The 12329-nt window shown below is 34.6% G+C and overlaps 1 protein-coding gene across 1 annotated transcript in view; it reads right to left on the bottom strand.

Annotated features, from left to right (window-relative positions):
* The window catches only part of LOC117102942 (SWI/SNF-related matrix-associated actin-dependent regulator of chromatin subfamily A-like protein 1), a 14732-nt gene extending 2743 nt beyond the window's left edge, over nucleotides 1-11989 (bottom strand). Inside the window, exons 1-11 of the mRNA XM_033243402.1 lie at nucleotides 11865-11989; nucleotides 10244-10901; nucleotides 9589-9639; nucleotides 9070-9253; nucleotides 7066-7216; nucleotides 6585-6746; nucleotides 5198-5263; nucleotides 4765-4905; nucleotides 4136-4345; nucleotides 2583-2653; nucleotides 216-315 (exon numbers count right to left, since the gene is read on the bottom strand). Coding sequence (XP_033099293.1) covers nucleotides 216-315; nucleotides 2583-2653; nucleotides 4136-4345; nucleotides 4765-4905; nucleotides 5198-5263; nucleotides 6585-6746; nucleotides 7066-7216; nucleotides 9070-9253; nucleotides 9589-9639; nucleotides 10244-10886 — 1779 coding nt within the window. The 5' untranslated portion in view covers nucleotides 10887-10901; nucleotides 11865-11989. The remainder of the gene's footprint in view (nucleotides 1-215; nucleotides 316-2582; nucleotides 2654-4135; nucleotides 4346-4764; nucleotides 4906-5197; nucleotides 5264-6584; nucleotides 6747-7065; nucleotides 7217-9069; nucleotides 9254-9588; nucleotides 9640-10243; nucleotides 10902-11864) is intronic.
* Between the last annotated feature and the right edge of the window lie 340 nt (nucleotides 11990-12329).

Genomic DNA, 12329 nt, shown 5'->3' with positions numbered 1-12329 from the left:
TTTCACCGTTATTAACCCCCTTTGCCCATCCTTTAAATCCATTATCTAGAGTTTACCAATGTCATTGTTATGACCCGCCCACACTTAAAATTTCTATCACCCACCCTTAGTTTTCTTTAGCTACAAAAGATCCGGGTTGAACAAAAAAAATATACAAAAAGTAGAAATGCCTATTAGAATCAGATTTAATATTTTAACTGTTTTATTAAACATACCTTTTCCTTCAAGACTTCACACAACATATCAAGTACTGCCTGATGATGAGCAAACACTAAGAACTTACAACCACACTCTAACAGGTCAACAACATAATCCCTACAAACAAATAAAAGTTATATAAAGAACAAAGAAAAAAGGTTATATAAACCATAATATAAATAATGATAAAGAGATGAAATATTGTTTGAAGGTTTGCATGGTGAAGTACTAATAATCTAATACTTTAATTGCTTTACGCCATACTCGAAATTCTTTTAATTCCTGCTCGAACTTCCCATCTTACTGTATTCATCGTTCTTGCCATATGTTAGTTACAATTACACTTGGCCATTGATTCTGCTCTTAATGTTTAATTTAACTTGCTAAAGTAGATGGTGTTATTTGTTTTATATGTAATTTTGATTGTTTTTAAATGTGATTGCGAAATGTTTGTGATTGCGGATAATTGCCGTTGATGTCTCAAGCAGCAAGAAATAACTGAATTTTGAATCTTGAATTATTAATATAACAATAATGGCCTAACAGGTGGAACCTCCGGTTTGTGCTTGGATGTTCAATTTGCTCCTTTGGCTTAAAAGATACTGTCACTCTGTATTCATTAACAGGCATTTCTGTATTTTCCAGAGCAACCTTATTTTTATAATGTAACTCAGCATTCCTCGCTGTCTACCCCATGACTAATCCATCTGTTAATCCTAAAAAAGTTGAGCATTTTGGATGAAATATTGTGGATCAACAAATTAAGTTCCAGTAATATATGATTTAAAATATTACACAGAATATTAGAGTAGGCTTTAGATGATTTTGTAAAAGGTAATTATAATTATTAAAAATATTGATTTTAAAGAGGTTCGAAAATTTTTACTTTCAATGCTAATCCAATTTGCTGTGCAATTTCCAATGTCAATTATTAATCGGGAAACTGACCGCTTGCAAATGGTGTCACACATCAACTTTCAAATTGAAAAATGGCTGCAAAGCTGGTAATAGAATATCTATCAAATTTTTAATTGAATGTGACTTTCCCCTTTAATTTTCACCTGTTTGAATAGCACTCTCTTTCATAATTTTTCTCTCCTATGCTTGGGTTTCCCCTCAATGTCATCCTGATGATTAACAATTTAAAATAGTATTTAAAAAAAACCCTTGCCTTGCTCCATGCCACAACATAGCTACAATTTGGATCTAGAAGGGGGGACACCTTGTGAGTAGGGAGTACCACTGGTAGTGAGGAAGAGCAGTGAGGCTGATAATGATTGGTAATACTTATTATGGTAATGTATTAATGATGGTTGATAGTAGTGGTGGAGTGATGATTTTGTTCTCTTTGATTTCCACTTTTTTCCCATTCCTTACTAGCTAGCTTTTCTTCCAGTTCTATCAGGACAGGAGGTGCCCGAGTCCTGGGATGGCCGAGACTCAACTGCTGTTGGAGAGGGTACACTTTGACAGATCTCTGCTCAGCGACGAGGGTGTATCCCCACACTGTGGTTTAGGTGCTCGCTTGGGGTTCTTTCCTTGTTTTTCAAATTACATCTATTCACTTGTTTTTGCACATAGAGACCTTTGTATTTTGCATGGTATAATCACATAATCTTTAACTTTTAACATTTAAGTATACATTATTAATTAAAAAAAATTGAATTTGTATTTCATGTATCTATAAAACATTTAATATCTGGACCCTTCAGTTCTCTAGCAATTCAGTAAATTGACTCTCCTACCATCACCCTATTAAAATCTGCTAGAGTTAAGCCATGAATATTAAAATACATTGTACAAAGACAAAGAAAATTGGTTTGACTCAAACCACTGATATATATTATATATTTGAGCAAAGCCTAAATTCTTTGCCACATGTTTTAACATGGTACTATAAAATAGTGAATTTGGCAACTGTAGTATTGAAAAGGATATATATTTGCTAATGAGCAATCATTTCAGTACCAACCACTGTTCTCCCCCAAGGTCCAGTTATGCATTCAGTGGCAGAGCCAGGAATTCAAAATAGAGGGGGCCCAGGGAAGGAATTTTAGAGATGGAGAATCTAGACCACTTTAGCCCCATGGTGGGAGCTGAGGTAAGAAATTAATGCTTATGGCATCTCTAGATGGCTGGAAATGGCACACTCAGACTTAAATTTGAATATAATTTTCAATTTTTCTCCTTTTATTTTATTTTGAAAAAATTAGGGAGGGGGGGGGGGTTGGTATAGGCTCTTAATGTGTCTTGGGAATGAACCTGTTTTTAGTCCTGAAAAAAATTCTATTTTGGACAAGATTTGAATCTAAGAGCCTAGTATTGGAAGGACAGCACCTTAAACCTACACGTTACAGCAGTACAACGCATTTAATGGAACTTACTTGATTGCCTTCATCTTGACCAATCCAGTTTCATTGAAATATTGCAGCAGTGCAGATTTGTCATTTCCACTCTAAAATTCAAAATATGTAAATTAATATCTACATTCATTTTCCTCTCCATCAAAAGTCAAAGTACTTCACATTATTACCCTGATCACTGTAAATATTAAAAATTATATAACAATTAACAACTGCTTTCACTTTCTAAGTAAGTATTCTAATATTAACTTAGGGCATTATAAAGCAAATTTGGTATGACATCTAATTCACATAATTAACAGTAATCATAATTAGGAATAGCATGATAACATTTTAAAAGATAGTAAAAACTATGATAACGTCTTTCAACTTTCTTGCTTTGAACAATCGTTTACTGAAATCTCATTCTGTGAGAGAAATCTGTAATTCAAACACATTGAAAAATAAAAAACCATAAAGATTGATATCACAATGAGCGTGTTGGTATCATTTTAAAATTAACTCTAAAAATAACTGTCTATTGCCCAATTTTATGAAGGCTGATAGATTAAAATATTCATGGCAAAATGTCAACAGGATATATGTCCTGCATTGGCTAAGTAGCATTTATTATGAAAATGCCAGTTTCATGTTTTGGTTGATTAATATAAAGGAAAGTTAAGGATTAATACTAAGGATTATTATGGATTAACATTAAGAATTGTAAAAGATTAATATTAAGGATTGTTAAGGAATAATTTTAAAGTTTATTTTAAATTAATGATTTTTAAGTATTAATATTAATATTTCTTAAGTATTATTAGGGATTATTAAGGATTAATGTTTAGGTCTATATAGGATTAGTTTTAATGATTATTCAGGATTACTGAGAAATTGTTATGAAGGACAAATATATACACAAATCAAGGGTTTTAAATATGAATTATTACAGGTTACTATTAAGAATTAGTATTAACAATTATTAATAAGTATAGTTGGAAATTAAAATTAAGAAAATTAAGTACTTAATATAAATGATTTTTAAAGATTAATATTAAAAATCAGTAAAAATGAATAAGGATTAATATTATAAATAAGTGAGGATTAATATTATATTGTAGACTATTATTTGGGTAAACTATTCATATTCATCCTAAGAATGCAAAAGTTCAACAAATACTTTGTACGTTTCAATATTTGTGAATGGTTTATTAATTCCAGGGGTGGATCCAGAGATGTCCTCTTATACACATCTAGATGTGTATAAGAGACAGTTATTACCCTGATCACTGTAAATATTAAGTCCTAGGGGGTCCGGGCATGCCCCCGCGAAATCTTTGTGTTCTAAATGCCCGAAAATAACATTTGAGGCGTTGTGGGCTATCATTTTCTTCTTTTTTCTTTCTTTTTTTTTCCCCCTCCCAAAAGGGGGGCCCGGGGCCGGACCAGCCCCCCACCCCCTAAATCCGCCCCTGAATTCATTCTTGTCTATGAAGTACATATCATAATTTCCTACAATTGATGAATAAAGTTCATTGTACCTGTACCTTGAACTACATAATGTTGTCAAACTGCTAAATTGAATTTTCATGTACCTTACTATTGGCCATTCCCTTTGAGGAGCTCAGGAAACTCTTGCAGTTGGTGTTGACCAATGCTGGATCCAGCATCACCACCTGCCTGGTCTTGGATGGCAGCTGAGATAACACCTGTTTCTTGATCCTTCTCACCATGATTCGTTCCTCTAGGAGGAGCTGCAGCTCTGTCATGTTGGAAGAGCCTGAGTAATCCCAGCCCCACTTATTCTGTTAGTAGAGGAGAGAATGGGATTGGCTGTTATGTACCTATCCTGGGTTCCATGCCTTAATTTAGGTTACTCAGTGAATTCTGTGTATGTACTTTGTTTAAGTTACATCTGTCCAGCATTTCAATTTTTGTTTTTTTCATATTTTATTTCATTTTCACTGTAATTGTAAATGTTGGTCGAGTAATTAAATGAAATAAAATGAAATTAAAGCATAAATGAACAGTAAACAAACCATACAAAAGGAGAAACATCCCTTTGAAGTGAATTTTTGTGAAGCATTTATTTTATTACCATATATAATAAAATTCAATCTACTCAGTGATTCATTTTTACAATACTTAAAATAATTAATAATTTTAATGAATTAAATTAATTTATATAAATTAAAGGACTATTGCATCAGAAAAAATGTCTAACCTGATGGGCATTGCAGTAACGAAGTCCAAATTCATGAAATACTGGAAAGAGGGTGTTGTCAATTGCGTTCACCTGGACATACAACTCACTCGGTCTTGAGAGGGCAGGTGTTCCTGACAGCAAGATCACACGGGACGCATTCTAGATGAAATTCGCATTAAAAAGCATACAGTTGAACTTGCCGAAGTAGAATCCAAAATGTCATTAAAATATTGTTCGACTTAGATAAAATTTGATTTATAGATTGCTAATTAAAGGAAAACACAACAATTTGGCATGTAAATAAGATCGACTTAGGCACAAATATTGTATTTATTAACAATAAAATCTTATCATAATCACATTACAAATCCATTATAATTGACACTTATCATCTGTCACATGTCCCTGGCAATGCCAGGGGGTGACATCAGAGTTGAAAGGAGACACTGACCTTCAATATGGGAATAGCAGCCTTCGTCCTTGCAGTTTTGAAGTTCTTGAGGAAATGAGACTCATCCTAATCAAACAGGAAATTCAATATATAAAGCCTAATAAAACACAATTAATGGAATCATCCAGATATGTCTACTGTGCAAGTATGTGTTTGATTGTTGGTGAGGATGTTTGTTTACTGGGATTGTCCAATCAATCAGGTCAGATTCTCACAAGAGCCCTGGTGTCTGGATCGGGAGCTAACTTTTAGTACCTGTTTGAGAACGCTTGATCGGTTACCACTAACGGATAGCAAACACTATTGGTTAGCAAGTTGAGCGCGTTTATATCATCAAACAATCACACGTACGCATTTACAATTTCCAGTTTCTTATTGGCCAGTGATTCCATCATCATATTCTTGGTATCCGGATCAGGATTTTCTTGTATGGACGCACGGCAGCTAACCGTTAGAAGGATCCAGATCTTGCTAACCGTTAGCTGCCATGTGAGAACATAGCCTCAGTCTGATTGATGGTGCCCAGACTATCACATTAGCGCGGTCCAGTACGTAGTGGATATATCATTGTAAAACAACACTGAAATTATAGGTTTAAGTTAGACAGAATTTTGCATGTGTACACCTTGGCTTTTCAATTAAGCTGTCATCATATTTACACATGTGGAAAGAGTTCTATGAAAGTTTCTATGCAATAAATACTTTTACTTCGAAAATCCATCAGTAGGTAGGTCTATCTAGGCTAAAACTATAATAAGTTGCTTATGTACTTTTGAATGTACTAGTGTTGTATACATCCCAATCTTAAGATGAACCTACCCTAGGCTAGTCAGCCTAGATAATACTACCTACAGTACCATACATTGTGCAATCATTAGGAGTGTGTTAGCAGAAACCTTTGTGTTAATTAGGACGGACACTAGTCACTTTTTTCTCATTGACCCATCTTTGCCTGGTGTGCAATCCCTATCAGCTCAGCTATCGCTTGGAAGAATGGAATAAAATTGCTGAAGAGAGGGAAACCTTACACACATAGCGCCCTGGTGTCACCTAAAAATATATATGGAAAATAGTAGCATGATTGGCAAGCCAAATTGGACACATATGCATGCTCATTTCATTGTTTGTTTAGGATGATTTAAATACATCCACAGCCTTAATACTATTAATAATGTTACATATACCTATGCTTCTATGCACTTCACATGATCATAAAGCAAAATAGAAACAGTGACAGTATGAGAAAGATCATAAATAATCAAAGAAATAACCTAAAGTAAACAAGGTGTAAGACCCACCAGTACAATATTCACAGTTTGACATGATGATGTGGATATCTAACTGCTTATGTCACAGGTCATCACACAATAACAAATAATAGACGCACCATGATGACCACATGAAATTTCTTGGACTTCAGCTCGGCAGCTTTTCGGGACATCAGGTCGTAACTCAAAATATTGATCAATCCACTTGTGCCACTCTCTTTAACTTTCTGCACCACATTGATGCTATCAGGGTCTATAGAGGGTAGCCACTTCTGTAACGTCTAAATAAACAGAAAATCTATTTCAATGGAACAAAAACCTGTTAGAGGCAATAATACCCTTCGGTATTTATCCATTAAAAAAAGTTGTATTTTGTGAAAAACAATAATAATAATAATAATAACATAATAATAATAACAATAATAATATGCTATAATTTAGTGCTACTTCATTATCCTCATCATCATACACTGCATTTACAATCTTACATATGTAATTGTTTTAGATCTCACAAAAGAAAAAACATATGGCAGCAATAATGATGATATATAGACAAATAGAGCAGGCTTTATGAAACGTCTCGGTTTTTTGACAAGGTACCTCTTTCCATACATATCTGAGTGATGATGGTGACACAATTAGTAACGGCCATTCAGCCCGGTAATAACATGCCACACAGATGGCCTGAAATGTCTTGCCGAGGCCCATATCATCCGCCATTAATACACGACCATGCCTTTCTATTGCATAACTATAAAAGGAACAAACCAATTGGTTGAGAAATTGTAAATACAGAGATTAATAGACTAGCCAGTCACAGCCAAGATATGAAGCAATGTGTTTTGTTTTATTGCAGGATTAATGAGGTCTAGCTTCCATCTTCTACCATTAATCCCAATTATGAAATTAAGTATTCAGGTTGAAAATATGTTCTAAATAGGCATGTTATGAGATATTATTTTATATTAAATATTACCTACAATTTAAATTTAGCAGCAGAATATTTCTTTAGTTTTGACCTTAATAATATAATTAGATTCTCAAGATTTAATTTATTAAGTAGTGTACATTAGCACTTAACAACTGACCATGAACAAGCAAATTTTTAGTCATACGATGTAACGGAAACATCAATTCATTATGGCAAAAATAGAAGCTTAACTTCTTTTTGAAACATATTATCTTTCCTATTCCTTTCCTCCACACGTGGTGATATTGTATTTCATGTCACATTAATGAATCTTTAATTAATTGTGAAATCAAATCCTTAATCAATCTTCATCATCTTTATTGTCTCTAATATATTTATTGAAATAAAAAACTTTGAGAATGTAATTACTATATGTATAATTACACGATCTCAAAGGCATCTAAAAATTAGAGTTGACAACTCCAAATTGACGGCCAACAATCAAAGAAAGAAAGAAAGAAAGAAACTTCCAAGTACGGAAGTTGGCAACTCACGATTAATGTATGTATTCTTTGAAATTTCAAAATGATTTATAAAAACATTTCTTAGTTAAACTACATACCATCAAACCTCGAATAGAAGCCCAATGGATTTAATCTCGAGAAGAAGCCCATCTCGAATTGAAGCCACCTTGAAGTTTGCAAAAGTAGCCTCGAAAAGAAGCCTATGGGCTTCTTTTCCAGATAGTACAGTACATACACTTTACGTGAGTTTCAAAGTAACAAGATTTCTTACAAACACGCTTGGTTTACACAATAGTTTAGGTGATTTAATGCGGGAAAATAAATTCCACGGTACAGACTGATGTTGCAGTGTCCTTCTTTATTGTTTTAATGTAGTAACTGCAAAAGTAGTCTCGAAAAGAAGCCCATCCAAAGATCACAAAATAAAGAAGCCCAGGGGCGGATTGCTATAAAACAGTCTTTTAACTGGTAGTCTTAACTTCTCGAATAAAGCCGGCTTTATCACTTAGACGTTTTTACTAAAGTCATTCCTCTAATACCATTGCTATAAAACAGTCTTCCCTAAGACCGCTTTGAGTATTGAAACGCAAACAAGCACTCCCTGGTAACGTAAGATTGAGGGCAGCGTCATGCGTGCTCGCACACTCAAATGTATCGAAATGAACGTAAGTAAACGCTGTAGACCTATTTTTACAGACGCTGAGAAGTGTGCGAAGTATTTGTCGTTCGATTCTCCGACTTCGACGATCTAGGTCTTGCCATTGCACTGTTGAATTAATCAGTAGAACGCCATGATGAAAATGATTTAAGACCGTTTTAAGCCTCCTCCGAGTAGGCTTAAAATTTAAGACAGCTAACTGGTTAGACCACGGTATAGCAATAGTCTATAATCATAGACTGGTAGTGACATTGCGATTATAGCCGGCTAACTGTTAAGACCGTCTAAAGACCGCTTATATCAATCCGCCCCAGGGCTTCTATTTGAGGTTTTACGGTATGTTTGCTCACCCCTTTCTTGCTTTTAAAATTGGTTTCAAGTTTCTGCACTAGATCACTATCAATACATGCAAATGCTGTGACACACCTACTGTACAGTATCTAGAGTTTTATTACTAGATCACTGTCAATACATGTGATGTCAGTTACTGCCACACCCTATGACAAACTCACCCGACACCCTCTCTTTGGAATGGCATAAGGGCTTCTACCAGCTCACTATCAATTGAGTTCAGGTTGACCTCTGGTGCTGTGAGTGGCTTATCTTCACCATGCCTCTGTTGTCTGAATGTAGTAGTAACAGCTTTTGGAAGTGGCTCAAGATCACTCTCCATCCCTGCAGATTTGAGTGCTTTCCCTTGACGAAAGAAGAGAGTTTAGTTAATGCACAAAGTAAATACATCTGTATGTTCTTTAGTTTACAATAGATCAAAATGTTGAACTGTATTTACACGAAGATCAGGGTTGAATACAACACTGTTACACAAATTTTACAATTTTGTGTACGTGAGAAAGTACTATCATAATTTTAGGACATTCTTTTAACCATACTTTAATTCACTAATTAAAATTCATTGCATTTTGTCACAATCATATATTATTTCTTCTGCCGTTGCATTTTATAATTACTGTGCTACTTTAAATACAAGCCTATAATAATCCTTTAATGATAAAATAAACTTTGAAACTTACAAAGTTTGTCATAGTCACTCAGATTAAAGTTCCAGATTTTATTGACAGCATCTGTAAAAGAAAATATGTCCCAGGGTTACTGCAAAAAAATCTGATATCCTGCCCTAAAGTGGATCTGAGAAGATGGCCCTGGAAAACTCAGGGGATATTTTCAGTGCCAGCTTGTTTCTGTGAGGCCTTAAAATGATAAGATCTAACAAAATATGCCATCCACCCACCTTCCAGTCTAGGATCTGTTAATGACTGTACAGTAATAATATATATTTTTGGCCATAAGCCCCTGGCATGTAGCCATTGAAACCTGCACTAAACTAGTGGTACCATGCCAGAGTTCAGGCCTTGAAAAAATTGTTTGTGACTCCAACTATGAAATTTATAAATACTGTACTAAAATTCCTCCAACACCAAAGTCTATCTGTATACTATAGCCTAATAGTGATTACTCTAGGGAAAAAAAAAGAAAAACATTTGTTTTTAATACATGCAGAAAAAAAAATCTGATGCCTCCGACTGAATAGAAATTCTAGCAGGAATCGTAATTAATTGTATGCTACTCATAAAAATTGAGTAATTTAATTCATATTCCATTATTATTCCTTAAATTGCATAAAATATTAGTAACTGGAATAATGTCAAATATCATTGTCATATTTACCGTAAGACTTTGTGGGCATCTGCTTGAAAATATCAATTATTTTTGCATTAAAGGGAATATTTACAGAAAAATGAGATCTTGATATTAATGTAAAATGTCCCGTCTTTGTTGAAGAAATCTGTGAGGTTTTCACATTAGTACTTCTTGCACGAGATGAGAATTGAGATGCCAATTGTGGGGTCTTCTTATCATGACCAATGGTGCTTTTGGATTGTCCTGAGCTGTAGAAATTCCTGGTGACAAAACTTGCAGAGCTTGTTGCTTTTAATTGCGTTTGCACTTGTGGTGGACAAACCTTACCAAGGCTTGATTGGGGTCCTCTGTGTAAGGCCTGACTTTTACTATAGTTTACTGCAGTAGTTGATCTTATTTGGTTGTATTTGCCAGAATCCTCAACACTTTTACTACAGTTAAAGCTTAGAGCATTTGTTTGTCTGACAAGACTGCCTTTGCTGGAATTCAATCCTCTTTCACTTGAGTCCACAGCTGTTGGTGTTGAATTAGTTGGTTTGATCACATTCTTTGGTTGACTCTGTTTTGATAATGTGGCCTGATTTAATCGGTTAGATTTTTTTGCAAGCGCTTTACGACGGTTCTCTTCAATTCTTTTCAACTGTTCTGCAGTGAGTGTTGTCGCTGACATTTTACAGGACGTTTGCTGGGATAAAGAGAAAAATAAAATTAATAATGAGCACAAAGTGTAGTCAGCTGTAATACAAGTTTGCCTACATCTTTAAGGTGGGATCAGGTCTACACGAAACTGGGAGGAACCCAACTCAACTGGTTGACACGAGTGCTCTTCGCAACTGAAAGGAATTAATAATGAGCACAAAGTGTAGTTTTATTTCTATTTATTTTTATTTATTTATTTAAAAAAAGTTTTTTGTATTGCTCTTGCTGTGCTTTGCATTCTGAATTATTGCTAATTGTAATGATATAATTATCATTTTAATATTTCTCTGATTTTTACTGTGTATTTTATATTTGTTTGTTGAGGACCCCTTAATATCAGCTCTCCACTAATACTATGGTGAGCTGCATGGGTTATCCTCATTAAATAAAGTTCAAATAAATAAAATAAAATCAAAGGAACTGGGCAGATAAACTAAACTCATATCAACTTGAGTGCTTTTTCAGTTCCTTTCAATTCAGCAAAAAGTATAACATGGGCAACTGTGCGTTCCATTCAGTTTTGGCGCTAATGTTGACCAGTTGAGTTAAGTGGGTTTGCCTCTCCTTTAACATATTAACTAAAGGAAGGCCTTGACTTGAGCTGTCAGGTCTGTAAAACAGTTCCTCCATATGAAACATTTATATAGCATAGGCCTAGGCCTATATAGGGATGTGTATGTATCTTGGGATCACCCATATATAGTGTTGAAGAAGGCACTTAATTATCCCACACAGCAGCAGGTAGGACGTAGCTAGGCACTTTTTGGGGTAGGCTAGGTAGTACTAGAGTAGTCTTCCTAACCTTGGCATAGCCTGCCCTATTTAAACTTATAAGCCAAGGTTGGCCTAGCCTAGCACACGGCAGGGCTCATTTTTCATAGGCCAGTCCTGCCTATCGGTTTCATTGGAATCACAAAATATGTATAGTATATATATCTATGACACTTACTATACTTGACACAGAGCTCAAGACTTAAGCAAGTGGTTAATCATAGGTTCTTTTTACCATCAGAACCTAAGCCTAGCTAGGCCAGGCTACAACGCTATCACACACACCAGCGAAACAGGCCAAAGCGTGCGAAAGTAAACAATTATTAGAGGGCATGCGCGGAATAAATAGATGTTTTTCAACGTAACTTCATCAACGTACAACCAATCAAATTTCACAATTCGTTTTGCGCTAATTACTGAAACACACTCCCTATAAAAGTATTCTATTGTTATTTTCTGTTATTTTTATATAGAATAAACTTATGTTTTTTAATGTTTGTCAAATGTTATCAAACATTCATTCATTTTATTTAATTTTATTTCGTTTCATTTCGTTTATTCGACTAATGCACATTTACAATAGGCCTACTGGTACAATACAAAAATATTCGTCAGGATCAAGACGGAATTGGAAATATTTTAC

This window comes from Anneissia japonica, unplaced genomic scaffold, assembly GCF_011630105.1.
Source record: "Anneissia japonica isolate Jap-2015-1 unplaced genomic scaffold, ASM1163010v1 scaffold1053_len387728_cov195, whole genome shotgun sequence".
NCBI lineage: Eukaryota > Metazoa > Echinodermata > Crinoidea > Comatulida > Comatulidae > Anneissia > Anneissia japonica.
Note: the sequence above shows the minus strand (reverse complement) of the source record. Positions and strands in the feature narration are given on the sequence as shown.